Here is a 19,271-nt window from a genome sequence, read left to right as displayed (position 1 = left end):
GAGTAATGAGATTCTAAAGCGTATCACCAGAGAACATACTGAAAATGCAAAGTTATTCCTAATATTCCAAGCTGTCCAAAAGTAGGATTTGTAGATGTAGTTAGGACCCCCATTGCTGGAGGTCTTTAAGAAGAGGTTGAATGACCCTGAATAGCCAGGGAAGTTCCTATTTCAGATAGGGATAGGGAGAGGTGATATCTGAAATCCCTTCCCAACTCTTTGTGTGACCAGTGAGGAGTAGCCCCTCCAAGAAGAACCCAGTCTTGATTGGTGAGAGAAGAGAAATTCAAAACTTGGAGCTCCAGAGAAGAGAAGGGTCTCAAGAAATACATGGGAAAGTCAACCCTTTCTGCTTTTCCCTTTTGCATTTTCCCTATGTTCCCCTATGATACATTTTAGTATCACATTACTATCACTAGCCTGGAGTCAGGAAGACCTGAATTAAAATCCAGCCTCAGACACTTGCTAGCTGTTGTGACCCTGGGCAAGTCAATTCACCTCTGCCTGCCTCAGTTTCCTCATCAGTAAAATGAGTATAATAGCAGCGCTCACTTTCCTGAGTTGTTAAAGACCAAATGAAACAAAGATAAGTGAGATAGATGTAAAGTGCTCTGAAAGCCTTAATGTTCTTTATGTAAATGCCAGCCATCACTATTATTTAGTTTTTCTAAGGCCTAACCCAAACACCTCTTGATGCACTGGTCTTTGGTAGAAGCAAGATAAGCTGCTGTTCAAAGACCAAAGGTCCCAGGGTCTTATGGAACACTGAGGCCACAGCCTCAGAAACCAGCTCTTGTGGAAGCCAAAGAGTATAGCCCAGGAGCAAACTCCAACTGGAGGTCTTTCTATCAGATGCTGTACCGGAATGACTTACACTCAGCCCCCATACTCCATTTGGTCAACAAGAACTGGATTGAGATCTCCGTCCCTGAGGACTCCAGCCATGCTCTAGTGCAGATTCGGGCCACGGGACCAGGAGGTGATGGAATCCCAGCTGAGGTTCACATCGTGAGGAATGGAGGTGCTGCTACCCACCTTTCTCTTCTCTTCCCATGTTTCTTCCTTCAGTTTCTCCACTCACCAGAGCTGAGGCCAACCCAGGCTACAAAACCAAAGGGTGTGTCTCCCATTAGGAAGAGGGAAAGCAAGCCTAGTTGGCCCATACCTGTCATTTTTTGCCCTCTGCTAATCAGCTCAAGCCTTTTCTTCCCTATCTATCCCCCATCTCAAAAAATAATAAAATATCATGAGAGTTGGTGATATGTAAGGCTTCCTATTTCACCAAGCAAGAAGGAAGACTGAAGTCCACATAGTCACCTATCTTCCATTTATTATTGGTACAGTGCTAAACCTGCCACAAACTGGCCATGTGCCCTTACCTCCTCTGGGCCCCATTGTGACATCTTAAAATGAAGGCTACACAATGATCTCAGGGGGGTCTCTGGGCTCTAAAATTCTGTTATTCACAGACAGAAAGCTGCAAGTACCACCCAGATGTTTTAACACCCAATCCCATCCACAAGTTTAGACAGATTCTCCCACTGAAAATAAAAGCTTCTATTGGAATTTTCCAAAGATTGGAGCTTTCTAGTCAAAACCATAGACATTACTTCATCTGGTCCTCACAACCAAAATCCCAGAGAGGGTATTAGTAATTTATAATTAACATTATTAATATGCCCACTTTTCCAACAAGAAGACTGAGGCTTAAAGGAGTTGAGATGTGCCCACAGTGACACAATAATTAGGGAAGCCAATATTGAAGCCTGGGTCTCCTCAGTCCAAGTCCAATGTTCTTCTCTTGAAGCAGGGCTTTTTAAAGACTACCTCTAGGTCTGGTCACATCCTGGGAAAAGATTTCTTAAGGGAGATCATCACCCTGACCCAGCGTGGTAGGAGTCTTGGAAGGCCCCCATCCCTTTTGGCTTACCAAACATTTCTATCTGCTGCTTTCAGGCACGAGTATGATGGTGGAGAACTCAGCAGTCTGTCTGGTCCCTCATCTGGTCACCATCCTCTCCCATTCCCTGGCGATGTTGGCCCTCCTTGGCTACTTGGAGCTCTGATCTTAGCCTCCTGATCCCCGCCCCCACCCCAGACCTGGACAACAGGACAGATACCTCGGGATGAACAGAGCCAGCTGGCCACTGGCACACTGTCCCGATGCTAAGGATCTCTACAAACTATATGGCCAAGAGGATTGGTTTTAAACAGCAACTTTAAACAATACCCTTTTTCATAGGAGGTAGGACATTTTGTATATGCCAGGGACTGGAACCCAAGGAAGGATTTTTTCCTCTTTATAACCCAGGAGGAAACAGGCACAAAAATCCATGAAAAATATTGAACCCAGTGTCCTCATGACCCAGGATCACTGGGGTTTCTGGATGGAAAGAATTAAATGGACATAAGGATGGGGAGGAGTTAAATACATGTTCTTTGGACCAAGAGAGATGGCACCCTTTAGGGATCCTGGGTATATCTGGATCATCCTCCCTTGGAGTACAGGGATTGAGGCATGCCCAGACCCCTTGATACAGGCCAAGATGGATCTAGGGCTGGAGAAATAGATCTGCAAGGCCTGATGCAAACATTCCTCAGCCAAAGGAAGGGGACAGCAATGGGGCCCGAGGACTGCTCACCCCCTGCCTGATGAGGGGAAGGACTTGATATCACCTTTGGTATTTCCTCATCCTGCTAGGCAGCTAAGAGAAACAAATGCAAATCCCTGATACTAGGAACTACAGGATCCAAAGGGACTTCCGAGTAATGAGGAGAGGGAGGCAGGAAGATGACTTTCCAAAAGGACCAAAAGTCGTGGCTATTGAGAGAATGATCTCAGCCAAAAGGCAACCCCAGATTAAAATAAAGCTGCCCCTGGGGTCAAGATACCTGAGCTATTACATTCGGGAGTCCCTACGACAAAGCAAAGTCTGAGCTTGAGGGGAATTGCATGATCAAAGGTCTCCATCTCCGGGAGGTGCCCACCCCATGTCCTGTCCTAGGAGTGGGCCCCCAGAGCCTGACAACTTTGCCTCAATTTCCTCCCCTTCTCTTTCTCCCAGTAAATACTAAGGACCTTCCTTCCAAATCTGTCATTTCCTGCCCTATGGGAAGGATCCTTTCCTCTCCCCTTTCCTCTGCTGGGCACTGGCTCTAGCCAAGAGGTTTTTGGAAGGATTAGCTCGCACGATTCTAGAATCAGGAGCCAGACTGGTAGGTGCAGAGGATGTATACCAGAAGTCACTCTGCCAGGCATGTCAGGGGTATTTTTCGTGGCCTCACTCCATCCCTCCGTCCACCTTGCCAACCTTTGTGTTGCCTCGGAATGAGGGAGGTCACAATCAAAACTGAGGGAGGGCTCCAGGAAGGGTTAGGGAAAGGTAAGAAAGGGGTAGAAATAGGCTGCAGCCTAATGAGTGAAATAAGGAAAAAAGTCGGTTTAACTTCTCTGGACCTCAGTTTCCCCATCTATAATAAGAGGAGTTTGAACTAGATGACCACTAAGTCTCCAGCTAAAACTGTTTTAATCTGGTTAATGGTGGGCAAAGGGTAGTCAAGGGGAATGGTTAGTACCTTTTCTGAAGTGCCCAGCTAAGGTCCCAGCAATTGGATCCCCAGTCACTCAGGGGGCTGCTTCAGCCTCTCTACCCCTGCCTGTATGAGCAGACCCACGAGAACATCCTAGTCTATAATCCTTCAATGTCCTCAGTCCCCACAACGGAGACCTGCTTTGAAGTCAGCCATCCTTACTTCCTTCTCCTCTGAGGTCAGCTGAGAAAGGGGTACAGTACCAAAAGACTGATTTCCCCCAGCCCAGCCATACCCCCGAGCCTCTCCCTGAGCAGCCAGGGTCTGCCACTTTGGAGAGCACATGCCCCCCTGAGGCTCACTCACGGTGGCCCGTTTCCTCTGAGGGTTTGTTTCTATTCTGTAGTTATTACAGTGAGATTTCTATTTTAGTATCATTTTTATATATTTTTAGGTCCTGCTCTATTTTCAGGGCAGGTCTGAATTCCTTCTGCTAATGACAGCTTTCTTTTGGTGAACTTGCTCCCTGCTTCCTGCTCCTTAAGAGGCAGTCAGAATTTATGGAGAATCTGATGCCCTCCCCCTTTCCATCGATTCCTCACCCTCTCTACCAATGTGGTAGGATTGTGGGTTTCAGATCAGCTGAAAGGGAGGTGGAGAAAGTCTCTATATGGTTTATCAACTGAGGGCAGGGGTAGCCATCCCCTCTGCATAGGATACTTTCACCCTCTCAATCATCTGGGTGATTTTTGGCCAGTGGCTAAACTCTTCTCTGCTTTCATCTCTCCTCAGAAAAAGAGGAGCTGGAGGCAAGATGTTTGCTTGGGGACTAGAGAAAGCTTGAGGTGGGGGACTGCCTCACATATACAGACCAGGGTGCATTTCACCCTCTCTTTTCTCACTGCCTGTAGGAACTGTGGCATAGGAAGCCAGAGAGAAACAGTTTCAGCCTTCAGGTGATAGGCAAAGATGAGCAGGAGCTTTTTGACCCAGAAATCACCTGGGCTCTCTGGATGAAGGCTGCAGTCCCAGGGCCTGCCCCAGGCAAGTAGCCCTGAAACCTCCCTCATTTAAGGAGGTCTTTAAGAAGTGTGGTGTGTGTGTGTATGTGTGTGTGTGTGTGTGTGTGTATGTGTGTTGAGTGTTTGGGGGCTGCATCCCAGGAAAACCTCACCATGTCTAAACCAGGTGAGTCCCCAAGATTGGACTTTTACCTTCAGCATACCATACTTCTGAAGGTCTGGGGAGCAATCGTGACGTTTTGGGGATTTAAAGCAAGCAAAGGAGGCCTAGGAAATAGGTTGGGATACAGAGGGACACAGAGACTGCCATGGACAGGGTGGATCACCATTGCCTCAGGTTCGAGGTTGGAACAGGTGGCCAAGGCAGGCTCTGTATTCTTCATTCATCCAGGGCCTTACAAAATGGGATGCCCTGCAGTGGATCTGCCAAGAATCTGAGGAGTCCCTTCCTGCCCAAGGGGCCTCTGATTGTTTGCCTCCAGGGAATCCATCTGTAGTTTCTTCCCAAGCAATCTGGCAAGGACAGATCTAGGGAGGAGCAGTGCCTATTAGCTCCCCCTGCTCAGATTTTCACAACCCCCGGCCCCAGCTCTGTTCCACATCAGAAGTTTCCCTTCCCCCACCTTCAGCATTTGCAGCCCTGAAAGAGGAGATTAAAAAAAAAAAAATACAGGTGCTTCCCCCTCCCTTTTCTTTTTTTTTTTTTTTTTTTTTACCACTCGGCTTGCAGTTTGCCTATCCAAGTGCCTTGTGGGCTGGGGAATGAGGTTTTTTTCTCTCTCTGATCCCCCTACCACTTGCAAAGACTTCTGCAAGGAGAGTGCTTGGGGAAGGGAGGGTGCCATAGGAGCCAATTTCAGCTATGTACATTTGTCAGGAAAAGGTAGGTACCCTTCTGCCTCTGCTGGCTTCCTTATTGCTTTAACATTCCAGATGTTACCCCCCTCTCCTTGGGAGTGGAGGGCATCTCTCTCCAGGTGTGCATTTAAGAAACTTAGGGAAAGGAGAGGGACTTGTACTTCTCTACCCATCTGGTGACCTTCGGAACCAGGGCTTTGGGGATGCAGAAAGCACCTAGGCTGTTTCTTGATTTCTGAAAGGTTGGAATGGTGAGAACAGTTCCCGAAGTCTGCTTTCTTCAGTTCTACAAGCTCAGGGGTGAGTTTCTCTGAGGATCAATTCTTGCAGCTGGCTAGCTGGGCTCTCTAGCAAAGAAACAGCAGGAGGGACCCAGGATGGACAACAAAATGGCTAGACCCTGGAATAATGTCTGAGGGAAGATACGGAATCCTCCTACTCCAGAGACTTTTAAGGAAGAAGACACTAATATGGTCAAGCCCTGCTTGGGAGCGCACAGATGATGTCCTCTCAATGTCTCCTTCAGAATGAGGATCCTGTGATTCCCACAGCCAGACACCCCCTACCCCGGATTTGACACTGAGCTTGAGCAAGTTAAGGCAGTCTTCTGATTTCTGTCATCTCTTCCCCAGCTCCAAGGGCTCTCCCCCGCCCCACCTCCCACTCTCCCCATTGTTTCTTCTCTTTCTTTTCTTTCCCTCCCTGCCTCTTCTTTACCTTCCCTCCTTTCTCTTCCCACCTTCTCTCATTTTCCCTTCCCCCCTTTTCACCATCTCCCCATTCCTCCTCTTTCCACCTTCTCTCATTTTCTTTTCCCTTCTTTTTACCATCTCCTTATTCCTCCCCGCCATTTCCACCCTCTCTTCTCCATTCTTGGTGGTCTCCTCCCCACCACATACTTTCCTTCTCCGGCCCACGATGCCCACAGTCTGACAATATCACTTCACTGTGGTGTCAGCATTCTCTAATGGGACAGCTCCTGCCTGTAAGTCAACCTTTCCCTGATCATGGAGGAGGTACATTGTTGAGTTCCATTCCCTAAAGGAACACAGGTACTGCAACAAGGCATTGGATCTATGGGTATCCATTTAACCCAGTATTTTGTTAGCAACAGAGTCCCCCAGTGGAGAACAGGGTTGTCTTTCCTGACATGGCCTTAAAAGGAAAGTCAACCCAAAAGAGCTCACTATGGAAATAAGGTACCTGTTATCTGGGAGGTAGTCTCAAGCACTTGTACATTTGGCATTATTAGAGTGAGGACTGCGTGTTGTGTCCTTCCCTCTCTGAGCTGGATACTTACCTTTTTGTTTCAGGGCTGGAAAGAGCCTTAGGGGAAATGAACTTGTCTAAGAATCTCTTACTGAGTCACAGATAGCCTGAGCAGGAAATGAGGCATTTCGAGCCCAAGTCTGGGTGGCTCCTGGTCTCAGCCCCCAGGTTACCTGTGCTCCCTACTTGGACAGAGCCCACTTCCCAGCAGGGGACACCCTATACAGAGTTCTCTGCAGGACAGGGGCAGTGACTTCTTCTGGACTATTTAATTGTATGGTATTTTTCTGTTTAAGTGGGGGCCCCTCCCACTGCACCACTGTGTGTCTCTCCTATTGACTGTAATGAAAGGTATTTATTGATTCTGTTAGCAGACAGTTCTTAAAATAAAGATCGATCCTCAACCTGTTTGGCAGCTACCAGCTACCACTGTGGGTGTTTTTTGTCTTTGCCTGTGGTTGTAGCTGAAGCATCAATAGTGCCTCAATGAGGACTCTGTGCTGTAGTATAATTACTGATGGAATTGCATGCAGGAAAACTGGGTTCCGATACCACTTAACATGTGACCTTGGGTAGCCAGGTGGCAGAGTGGAGAGAGTGCCAGACTTGGAATCAGAAAGACCTGAGTTCAGATGCAGCTTCAGACCCTACACTAGCTGTGTCAGCCTGGACAAGTCACTTAACCTCTTTCAGGCTCAGTTTCCTCATCTGTGACATGGGGAGGCACCCATCTCCTAGGGTTAGCAGAAGGATTGAACCTTAAATCTCCATATAAAATGCTAAGTATTTTTTATTATTATTATCACAACCTCTCAGAAGCTCAACTTCCTTATTTAAAATGGGAAATATTGTACTTAAGTATCTCCCACAGCTTTTGTAAGGCAATGTTAAATATTATATCAAATACCTCCACATTCTGACCCCCATGAATTTAGTTCTAAGGTCCCTACACTGAGCTTTGTGGCATTCCAGGCATTGCTTCTCATTCTTAGGGGGAAACTAACCCCAAGGGGTTTGGAGAGGGGCAGCTAGCTGGCATGGATCTGCCTCCTACTTCTGGTCCTCTGTAATCAGAAGCCAATGGAAGATTTAGCCCAGCAAAAGTCTGTATTTTTCCAGCTATTACATAAGGAAAAGTCCTATTCTTATGCAGGTCTGTGAGTGGCTAATGTTTTCAGTTCAGAGCCAAGCAGTCTCCCTACTGGAGAAAAAAAAGACAATGGGATGGAGGGGATGAGAAGGAGACAGGAAGAAAACAATGTCAGAATTCTTGGGGAGTAGAAGGGACTCCAACACTGCCGCTCAAGCTCTTTCAATGGCTTCCGTGATTTTCTTCACTCCCACCTCCTGAAACCTGGGGCCCTGCTTAGCTTGATGAAATTGGGCCAGTCGCAGGGGACCTGCCTCGGGGCCTGAGCCCTCATCTCCTCTCCTTTGCACCAAAGCCAGAGGAAGCAGACTGTCTTCTCCATCAACACTCCAGAGGCAGACGTAAGTGTGTGTGTTCAGAGGTGGAATTAGATGTTGATTACAGATCTTTTGAGTCAAGAAATCTAAAAAGTTATTTTTAGAAAAAAGTGAAAACAAGATCTCCAGATAAGAACTAGGAAAATAGGACAGTGGATTTATACTTCTTCCCCATTCTATCACGGACTTGAACATTTATTAGCAATTAATTACTACATTATATTAAATATTCAATCAATTACTATATTATTAAATTATTAGTAACAAATAAGAAATAGATTAAGGAATAAAATATTTGTCATAAGTAGCTAGGTGGCATAGTAGACAGAGATCTGGACCTAGCATCTGAAAAATTCCAGCCTCAGACTCTTACGAGCTGTATGACCCTGGGCAAGTCACTTAACCTCTGCCTGCCACAGTTTCCCTCCAAATAGGGATAATAACAGCACCTACCTCTCAGGAGTGCTATGATGATCACCTGAGATGCAAACTTTGAAGGACCATATGAATGGTGCTACCATTTTTATGTAGCAATTGTAGTTTTGCAACATGCTTTACGTGTATTGTTTCATTTGATCCTGATGATAACCCTATAAATTAGGTGGTGTTATTATTATCCCCATTTGACAATTAGGGAAACTGAATCTGAGAGCAATTAAGCCAAGGTTGTCTTAGGATTTGAATTCAGGTCTTCCTGACTCCAAGTCTCATGTTCTATCTACTAGGCAACCTAGATGTCTTAAATTAAATCAATTAATCTCTCCATTGGTTTAATGGAAAGAAAAGCCCTGTTACCCTTTTTTCGTCCCCACCCTTTTCCTTTCCAGAGGCTGATTGAGATGTCAAAGAATGTCAAAGACTCACAGAGTTAGTATAATACTTGTATTTTACAGATGCTATAACTGAGACATGTAGAAGAAACCTTGCCTATTACCATCACATGCTACATCCTGGGACAATATATACAAATATATAAAGATACAGTAACGTCTCTACTAAAGATACAGCTGCAACAGTCCCTGCTCACATAAAGCTTAGGTTCCATCAAGAGAGCAATGTATATACATATAGACACAAAAGAAGCATGAGCTAATTTGGGGGGGGGAGCGTTAAAAGAGGTCAGGAAAGTTCTCACTTAGAAGATGGAATCTGAGCTGAGATTAGAGATTCTAAGAGGCTGAGGTGAGGCAAGAGTTCCTCTGAGTAAAGGAAATGGGATAGATGATGGAGTGTGCTGTATGAGACACCGCAGGAAAACCGATGAAGGGGAAGTAATGTAGAATAAAGTCTGAAAGTTAGAATGGAACCAGGTGGTGATAAAAGGCTTTAAGTGCCACAGTTTATTTTTTATTCTAGAGGTAATAGGGAGCCAGTGCATTTTTTTGAGGAAGGAAGTGATATGGTCAGATCTGGACTTTAGGAAAATATAGTAAGAACTAATTGGGAGGCTGTTGCCATAATCCAAGTAAGAGTTGATAAGAGTCTAAATTAGGGTAGTAGAGGTGAGAAAAAGGGATAGACTTGAAAAATGTAGAGATAAAAATAAGATTTGGCAATTGGTTGGATATGTGGGGTAAGAGTAAGGAGGATGAAGACAGCGAGGTGGTTCAGTTGGACTTCATCTTTGTAGTGAAAAAGACATAAGTACAAATTCTGTCTCAGATGTGTACTACCTTGTGACCTCAGACAAGTCACTTAACTTCTCAGTCTCTGTTTCCCCATCTGTAAAACTAGGGGATTGTTTCGATGTCCTCTAAAGTCCCTTCCAGCTCTAAATCTGTGATCCCATGTAAAAGATGGTGATCCCACTGAACAAACATAGGGAGGTTCAGAAGAGGAGTATTTATGGGGAAAGGGATTCTTTTTTGAACCTGTTGAGCTGGAGATGCCTATGAGCCATCCATTCTAAAAGATTCAATAGGCAGTCTGCAAGGTGGGATCAGAGGCCAGGAATGAGACCAAGACTGGAAAAGATAGACAAAAAGACAGATAGATAATGATAGGCAGACAGAGATAGATGACAGACAGACAGACAGATCGATAGATAGATAATAGGCATATACATACATATAAAGAAAATGAATAGATACACAGATAGATAGACAGATAGATGAGTGATAGATAGATGATAGGCATATACATACTTATAAAGATGATAGAGACAGATAGATAATCTGGGAGTCATCTTCATGGAAAATATTAAGCCCATGGGAACTGATGAGGTCACCGAGTGTTAAAGGAAGGGCATCCAGAGCAGAACTTTGCTTGGGCTATACACACAAGGGGTGTAATAGGGATGATGAGCCTGCAGAGGAAACTAAGAAGGGATCAGATGAGGAGAACCAAGAGAGAGCAGTAAGAAAGAGTAACCAGGAAGAACTGGGGGTCGACAATGCCAAACACAGCAGAGAGGTCAATCCAACAATATTTATTAATTGTTACTGTGTGTCAGGCACTGAGCTGAGTGCTGGAGATACAAAGAAAAGTGAAAGACAGTCCCAGCTTTCAAGATGCTCCCAACCTAATGGTAAAGGCAATGGAATACGCGGAATCTAATGACAGGACAGCATGTTAACATTTATAAACAAATAAGTTATATCCAGGATAAATTGGAATCCATCGAACGGAGGCCCCAGAATTTAGGTGATTGAGTGATTGAGGAGAGTTTCCTATAGAAGGTGGGGTTTTAGTTGGAACTTGAAGGAAGCCAGGAGAGGAAGGCTAGGAGGGAAAGCCTTCCAGGCATGGGGGAGAGCCAGTGAAAATGCCTGGAGTCAGGAAATGCAGTGTCTTTATGAAGGACATCCAGAAGGTCAGTTTCACTATATAGCAGAGTATGTGGATGGGTACAAGATGACATTTATTATTCTTTGTACTCAAAGAGGACCAAAATGACTTCATGATGTCAGGGTCAATGTACTGTGTGTCCAACTGTGTGTGGCTGATCAGACCAAGACGAGGCTCTGTAAAAAGATTTAAAAAGTAGGAAGGTCCAGATTATGAAGGACTTTGAGTGCTCAAGGATTTTATGTTTGATCCTAGGGGTGATAGGGAACCAATGCAGTTCATTGCGTGGGAGAGTGACATGGTCAGACCTGCATTTAGAAAGGTCACTTTGATGGCTGAGTGGAGGATGGCCTGCAGTGGGGAGAAATTTGTGGCCCCCAGACCAACTAGAAGGTTATTGCAACAGTCCAAGCAAGAATTGATAAGGGCCTGTACCAGGAGGCCAGTGACAGTGCCAAAGGAGAGAAGGTGATGTATTCAAGAGATGTTACCAAAATAAAATCCAGATTTTAAAAACAGATTGGGAGGGGTTGAGAGTGTGGAGACAGTGATGACACCTATGTTGTGAGCCTGGGTGACTGCAATAGGGATGCTAGGAAGAAGGGAGGATCTGGGGGGAAAGTAATGAATTCAGTTTTGGAAATGATGAATCTAAGATGTCTATGGAATATCCGGTTCAAGATGTCCAGCTGGAGATCAGCAGGGAGATTAGAGCTGGAAAACGAAATTTGAGAATCATCAGGATAGAGATGACAACTTAAGCCCTGGGAGCCAAGATTACCAAGTGAAAAATAGTACAGACTGGGGAGGATGGGGTCATAATAAGTGGTAGGACAGGGACTAGAATTCAGGTCTCCTGACTCTTGACCCTGGGTACCAGGCTACTTTCTCCTAGAATTCAAGGATACTTTGAACTCCTGAGAAGCTACAAGTCAGACCCTCGCCTTTTCCTTGAAATTTATTTAGGGACTGTCACTTTCTCATTCATTAGATTTTCCTAGACTGAACTACTATAATTTGATATTAAGCTCATCCTTCCTGAGCCAGGTGGAGATGGTGGGTAGGTAGGATGGATAATGAGGGAGATTTAAAGTTCATCCTTAATCAAGGATGTCTTCAATATTTCTGACCTTCGGGCTAGGACTCATTCTTCTCTAGGCTTGGGGTGAGATCATAAGACTCCCTCTTCCTCTAACATTAGCAAGAGAAATCTGTGTGGGAGAAATGTAATTCGCTTAGTAGAATTAGCCCAGCCTATGGACACCCAGAGGCTTGCCTCCTCTCCTCATAGCTCTACAATCCAACTACCTTCGGGAGAGACATTGGATTTTTGAGTGCCTTGTTAAGAATGGGATTCCAAATGAATTGAGGTGGGTATTGCACGACCCTCAAGGGCTATGCCTGCTAAAAAGAAGTCAATATATTTGTTCTCTCCCAGCAGCACCAGTCTTTTTCTAGCTAAAAAAGTTTGAGCTAAAGGGATTAAGTAGTTGGGGAAAGCAAACCAAGGCAATCTGAATGGCTGCAGGATCACTATACCAGAGGAAGTGGAAAGTCCCCTTAATAGCAAACAGGTGAGGTCATGGGAGTAGGGGCTCCACATCTGAGTCACCTTTCCCCTGTAAACTGTGGTCCCTGCAATAGCATCAAACCCAAATGATTTCCCGTAGACTTCTCAAACTCAACATGTCCACAATAGAACTCCTTGTCTTTACTTTCAAACCATCCCTCTTTCCTATCATCATCCAAGGTACCACCAAGTGTACAGCTGCTCAGGTTGACAGTCTCAAGTCATCCTCAACTCCTCACATTCCAATCAGTTGTCCAATCTTGTACTTCCCTTGTCTTCATTCAGAGCCACCACCCTAATTCAGGCCCTCGCCACCTCTAGCCCTACTACTGTAGTAGCCTTCTAAGTGGTCTCCTGATTCTGACTCTCTCCCTCCACCTCCCTCTCTTCTCTTTCTCTCCTCTCTCTCTTCTCTTTCTCCCATCCTCCCTCTCTCTAGATAGATAAGATATCACTCCTCCCTTCTCTGTCTCTGTTTGCTCCCTCTCTCCCCCAATAAATGCCAGTGGTTCACTATTGCCTCTAAGCTCAAATATAAACTTAAAGGTCTCCACAATTTGCCCCCTTATCTTTTGTTTTCTTACACATAATTTCCCTCCCAGCACTTTACAATCCAGGCTGTTGCATCTTGTCTGTGCTTTTGCAGTGGCTGACCCCACTATGCTTGGAATGCTCTCTCCTCTCCTCTGCCCCTTAGAGGCAGGTTAAGCAGTTTTAGTGGATTGAGCACAAGACCTGGAGTCAAGAAGATCCTAGTTCAAATCAGGCCTCAGAAACAAGCTATGTGACTCTGGGCAAGTTTACTCTGTTCCAACTGTAAAATGAGGATAATAGCACCCACTTCCCAGAGGATTAAATGATATATTGCAAGGAAGGCACTTAGCTTGGTGCCCAGCATGTAATATATTGTTCATTCATTTTTCAATCATGTCTGACTCTTTGTGACTCCATTTGGGGTTTTCTTGGCAAAGATAGTGGAGTGATTTGTCACTTCCTTCTCCAGTTCATTTTACAGATAGGGAAACTGAGACAGAGTTAAATGACTTGACCAGGGTCACACAGCTAGTAAGTGTCTGAGGCTGAATTTGAACTCGTCTTCCTGACTCGAGGCCCAGCACCCTATCCACTGCACGCATCACTTAGCTGCCCCAGCATGTAGTATATGCCATGTAATAAATGCCTGTTTCCTTCTAGACTGAGCTCAATTGTTTCTACCTGTAGGAGGCTTTTCCTAGTTCCCCAGTTGCTAGGGCCTTCTACCTTTTATCTACCTACCCTATATATCTTGCTTGTTCCTATTTCTGTACAGTTGTCTCCCCTACCTCCAGCATGTAATATCCTTGAGGGCTGGGGCTGTTGTATCTTGTCTTCAAAATCTCCAGTGCCTGGCATGATTTAAGTTCTTAATAAATGCTTATTGATTGACCTAAGTGATCAGGGACACCACCTCCAGATTATGGAGTAGGAAAGAAAAATTCAAACTCACAGTAGAGATGCATACAAGGCAGAAACTTTTTATTAAAGTGGAAAGAGAATTTCTAGGTAAAAAAAAATTAACAATCATTCTGTTCAAACGTCTAACGATGGGAAGAAGCATTAACACTGGAAATAATTACACCAAATTTTAAATAGGTGCAAAACCAAAGCAACCTGGTGATAAGCTAGGCTTTCCCCTGTAACACAAAGCACTCAGGCATTCATATAATACTGAGAAGATGGGTAAGGTGGAACAAGTTTGGCAGGAGACAAAGCACATCAGAGATTTCATTTTCCCTTAGATTCTATGGGAATTCCATGTGCGGAGGCTAGAGTCTCTCCAAAAAAGGTTAGCACTGCAATCAGGCTTGTAAACTTCAAGAAATAGTGGCCAGACTATTACATCTCTGTCTCGACCTTTCTTTTGGAAGTTTTCAGCAAATAGCGAACAGTTATACTCACCAGTACACCTACAATAACCCCCCCTGTAATTCCCATCCCCAGTGCTAACAAGACCTTTTCATTCCATAATGAGCCTTGGAAATGCGTATGTTTATCTACCTCCAGGTCCATCCCTTTATCTATTAATTTCTGCACCTCAGTCAGAGACTGATCAAAGTTGAGGTTCACTAAGTTAGTAGGAATGACTCTCAGTGCAAAGTAGACTCTCTTGACAAACCTCAAGTTCCTCAGTAGTTGGACATCACACCTATAGGTGCCCGAATTTTTCTCTCGGGCAGGATTGATTATCACAGAGTGGATAGAGCGCCGAAAAGGTTTAAACAACTCATCGTTGGTGGAGACAATGCCACGGGCAAACATCCAGGTGAAACGGAAAGCTTCATGCCCATAGAGGAGAATGTCTGCACTCAGGCAGGTCAGCTCAAATTTCTTCCCAGTGGGAACAGTGAAGTGGACCATCCCACAAATCCAATTGGTCAAGCATTCAGTGTGGTGAGTCTCACATTTCCTCCTCACCCCATCAGGGCCCACTTCACAGGTACTCTCCTCCTTATAGCCCAGGCCACAGGTGACTGTGCAGGGTGTAGCATTGACGATCACTCTCCCATGAGCCAACTTCAACTTCGAAGGGATTGTGAATGCTTGATGGGATGTCACTATTCTAGGCAGGTAAAAAGCAAATGCCAATGTTCCAAGGATACAGCCCGCATCTAGTGTCTTCATGCTTAGATCTTCAGTCAACAGCCCAAGAGGCAATTTTAGGTAAATATTAATCAAAAACATTTCTGAAATGCCTGCTAAATTCTCTTCATTTTCACATTCTCAGTTTCGATGAGATCTTCCAAAGTCAAAAGATGGGTTTTTTTTCAAAAGTATAATGTGACCTAACAAACAAAATTCCAAACTTTAACAATAGCAAAGCATGCAAGGCAAAAAAAAACCACATGCAATATTGCTACTTATTATTACTGGCCATTTTATGCTTCAGATATCCTTTATCCTTGCAACTAAATGACGTTTCTTTGGGAGAAAAGCAACAAAGGCCTTCATAACTTGAAGTGAATTTTTTTGATTGTGCTGTCCCTAGAACTCTGAACAGGATCTATAAATAAGTTTCTAGGTACCCAACTGGCTCCAGCCAAACAATTCTTATTAAATTTGCAAGAAGCACTAATATGCCTTAATGTTTAAAAGATCCTAAAATTCTCTTGTACTGAATACTGGAACAGTCATCATACCTAGGTGCTACATAACTCTCCACCACTAACAAGCTGTGTAGCCTTAGGCAAGTTGCTTAAATCCATCAATCTGTTTTCTCATGTGCAAAGTGGAAAAAAGTACCACAGGCTCTTCCTGCCTAACCAGCCAGGCTGTTGAGGATCAAATCTCAAGTGTGAAAGGATTCTGTAAATATGTTATTGGGAATACAGAGCTAGAGAAGAGACAACCAAGATCCTATAAGCTCAACTCCTTCATTTTGCAGAGACCCAGAGAGATGAAGCAATTTGCTCAGTCACACAGTGAAGCTACTAGAAATAAAACTAAAAATTGATGGAGACAGAGACTGAAATACCATTCAGGAAGCAAAATGTTTATCAGCAAAGCAGGGATATTTAACGTAGCTACCGTTTTTCTTTCTCTGCACTGCTCTATCCCAAGAGTAATGAAGTTATTTTCCATTTGAAAGGAAACTTAATTCACGCAACCTTCCTGCTGATTCTCTTTCTTCCTTATACCCCATTGAACAGCAGCTGATGGGGTAGGCTTATGACATGGTTGCTATGAAACTGTTACGATGTCACAGAAGGGCTCTGCAGATCACAGTAATGGGAAAGGTTAAAGAGGAACATTTCAAAATGAACATTCAGTCTGGAGAAGAAATCTTGAGGAATTTGAAGAATTCAGGTTTGGTTTTGTTTGAAAGGAAATATTATGAGGAAGCATAAGCCTTAGGATGTGAAGAGTGTTCATATAGTTTGACAGAAAGGTGATAGTAGTAGTAGAAAGTGACCCAAGTTTATCCACAAATTGACACTTTGTTTAGATAATGAAAAAATGTCCATACAAGGAGATCTTTCGGACTGAAACATGATTTGTTTCAGAAAGCCAAAGTGTAACCTTGTTCAGAGGTAGGAGGGTGAACTATGAACTTCCAGTCCTATAATTTAAACATCCCTTCATAAGCTGAGGCAAAACAAAATGGCGGACACACTGAAGAGCAAGTGATCTTTGTAAACAACTACAAACAACTGTTTTTTAAGTAAAACGATCATCTTTATTTACAAAGCATCATCACTTTAGCAAGAACTATTCAAGTGACCAATTTTCATCTTTTACAAAACTACAAAGCATTTAAAACGTAAAAAAATAGTGATGGGAAGGAAAACACACATACACATGTGGGGAAATGAAAGGAGGAAAAAAAATATACCTATACTGTACAAATGAAGAAGCAGTCAAATGAAATGAACAGCAAGTTTACAGGATGGAAGAAAATGTTTAAACCACAAAAACAAATCCTGAAGATGTCAAGGACCAACCTGAAGAAGCTTAGATTGGCACTTAGATTTGGAAGGGGAAATAGCTCAATATTCAAGTATCCAGGCAAGGAAATTCAAATTACATGGTAAATCGTGACAGACTAGAAAAGCATTTATGTGAATTGGCAGACTAATACAGAATACATTCCAAAGTAATAACAGTATTCCTAATGATGTAAAACAGAAACGTGTCTAGTAGTCCACACAATTACTCTACTACCCAGTAACTTATATTAAGAGTCTGGATAACAAGGGTTTCTGCAAAGAATAGTTACATCAAAGAACATGGCCTTTTTGTAATATACCTTGAAAAACAGACCCTTCTCTTACTCGAGCAAGTGAAATGGGAGGAAAGGCTCTTTCAGACATTTTTAATTTCTCCTACCGTCCCTCAAACATCCTTTCAAACAACCAGGTTCATCTTGTTTCCAGATCATCTACAGGCTCAGGTGGGTTCCTCTTCATGCTATAGCATAAAATGTTCTAAAGCCTTCCTCAAAAAGTTAAGAGAAAATACTACCTTTCAAATTAAAATATAGATAGATGAATACTGTACCCAGGGCTGTGGATCCTCCCTTCACATTTTGCTTCCCTAAAATGAACTTTTGAGACAATAAGTGACAAGACATAAGCAGTACAGGCCAGACAATGAGCTACATGGGTTCACAAAGGACCAGCAAAAGAAGTGCAAAGAACTCTGGGCAATTTTTAAAAATCCAAAGGTTTCTCATGTGTGCACACATGTGATCTGCCACTCTTGTTTCATAAATGGTGGTGAAGAAGCTGAGACAACTGAGAAGCCTTTCACAGAAAGGAAGTGACCAAAAGAAAATATTAATAGATGAATTGTAAGGAGGAAACCGAAATTGCTCATAATACAGATACAGGTGGGGGCAACACTGATGTTTTGAGGGAAGGGCAAATCCATGGACAGTAATGAAAAAAAATTCACTTTGAACTTTGATTTGAACTATGTTGCTGCATCTGATTTTGGACAGCTCCATTTTAGACCTTGCATAGATACTTTTTCATAGAAGAAGGCTCAGAGACACCTTTGTTTGGTGGCAGCAAAAAAAAAAAAATCCCTCATGTGTTACTTTGCCTGGGACAGGTGCAACTACCTATCTTCAGAAACATGATTTAGAGACATTAAATTGATGCTGAAGGCTAAAATGGGAGAAAAAAAAAAAGAACATTTTACATCCCAACCTCTTGGGGAAAATGTTATATGATAGTCAAATTGGGTTTCTTATTTATGTCTTACCTTTCTGATGGCTCTACATTTTCCTGAGCTTAAACACTTCGTTTTTTTGCCTGTTCTTAAAAAGAATGATGTTAACATGGAATACAAGCCTTTATATGTTAACTGGGTTAGGGAAGGAAGGAGAGAGAAAAAACAGTATGCAACAGATCCTTTTCTATAAGACAATAGTAGGGAGTGGAAAAGTTACACAGAAGAACAATTCACTTGAGGACATGTGCGAAGGGAGGAGAGAGAGCAGGAGATGGGAAAGGGCAGATCGAAGTGATGCTTAGTTAAGAAAGGTCATACAAAAAAAACGTAGGCATTGTTCCAGCAGCATAACTAAGTAGAGAAGCATTTTGTTTAAATGAGCCAGGAGTTCATTCAAGTCTTTGCAAATCCTCTTTTCCTGAGTCTGTTCAGAATTATGCTTTGAGAGGGAGGGCTGGGGAAGGTCATTCTTCTTTCATAATTCACTTCATTCAAAAATAAGCATCACTCCTCCTTCTACCTGCTGGAAGAGGCGGAGGCCTTGTTATTAAATCAAAGTCAGTCTCATCTGTCCGAGTACAATGTCCGAGGCTGCATGACCGCAGAGTGGGAAAAGAATGGAGAATTCCCAAGGTCATCTTCATAACAGCTCTGAGATTGCTCCCCCTGCTGGAGAGATTAAGATGGGAAAGGTTCCATTAGTATCAATTCATCCCAGTTACTGGTGAGAATGGAGAGCTTGACAGATAAGATGTGTTACAAGCATAAGCATAAGCGGGCAAAATACTATTTTCCTGATCTAGAAAAAGAGATCCAGTTAACTCCTGGTCACCTTCACTGAGACCCAGCAATAACCAGAAAATCCTGTTAGCAGTAAGAGTGTTCATGCTGGCAGAGTGAAAGACTGGCTCTGGAGTCAGAGTCTGAGTCTAAATCCTATCACTTAGTTTCACTGCCTGTGTGACCTTGGGCAAGTCATTTCCCCTTCTCCATCTGTAAAAGGAAGTCAAACTAAATGGTCTCAGATCTCTTCCAGATCCATAATTATGGTCTGT

General features: G+C 43.5%; 3 protein-coding genes across 7 annotated transcripts in view; 1 reads left to right on the top strand and 2 right to left on the bottom strand.

The window, feature by feature from the left end:
• Nucleotides 1-2,889, top strand: part of CNTN2 (contactin 2) — a 33,621-nt gene extending 30,732 nt beyond the window's left edge. For 2 of the 3 annotated variants that reach the window (XM_072648067.1, XM_072648069.1), the window contains exon 22: nt 853-1,262. In XM_072648067.1, coding sequence (XP_072504168.1) covers nt 853-1,260 — 408 coding nt within the window. In that variant the 3' untranslated portion in view covers nt 1,261-1,262. Of the gene's footprint in view, nt 1-852; nt 1,263-1,956 lie in introns of those variants that run through there. The other variant, XM_072648068.1, reaches the window with a different exon arrangement.
• Nucleotides 2,890-12,913: 10,024 nt separating this feature from the next.
• TMEM81 (transmembrane protein 81) lies at nt 12,914-16,295 on the bottom strand. The gene is made up of 2 exons (XM_072648066.1): nt 16,069-16,295; nt 12,914-15,326 (listed from the first exon to the last, which is right to left on the bottom strand). Exon 2 carries the CDS (start codon nt 15,223-15,225, stop codon nt 14,380-14,382), a length of 846 nt encoding a protein of 281 aa, XP_072504167.1. The 5' UTR covers nt 15,226-15,326; nt 16,069-16,295; the 3' UTR covers nt 12,914-14,379.
• A 399-nt stretch (nt 16,296-16,694) lies between these two features.
• RBBP5 (RB binding protein 5, histone lysine methyltransferase complex subunit) overlaps nt 16,695-19,271 on the bottom strand; it is a 35,606-nt gene continuing 33,029 nt past the window's right edge. For all 3 annotated transcript variants that reach the window (XM_072648063.1, XM_072648065.1, XM_072648064.1), the window contains exon 14: nt 16,695-18,885. In XM_072648063.1, the coding sequence (XP_072504164.1) occupies nt 18,857-18,885 (29 nt within the window). In that variant the 3' untranslated portion in view covers nt 16,695-18,856. The remainder of the gene's footprint in view (nt 18,886-19,271) is intronic.

Source organism: Notamacropus eugenii, chromosome 2 (genome assembly GCF_028372415.1).
Source record: "Notamacropus eugenii isolate mMacEug1 chromosome 2, mMacEug1.pri_v2, whole genome shotgun sequence".
Taxonomy (NCBI): domain Eukaryota; kingdom Metazoa; phylum Chordata; class Mammalia; order Diprotodontia; family Macropodidae; genus Notamacropus; species Notamacropus eugenii.
This window is presented reverse-complemented; position numbering and strand designations above follow the sequence as displayed.

Coding starts and splice junctions, on each gene's coding strand:
- TMEM81 (XM_072648066.1), bottom strand. CDS start 15,225: ATGTTTTTGATTAATATTTACCTAAAATTGCCTCTTGGGCTGTTGACT.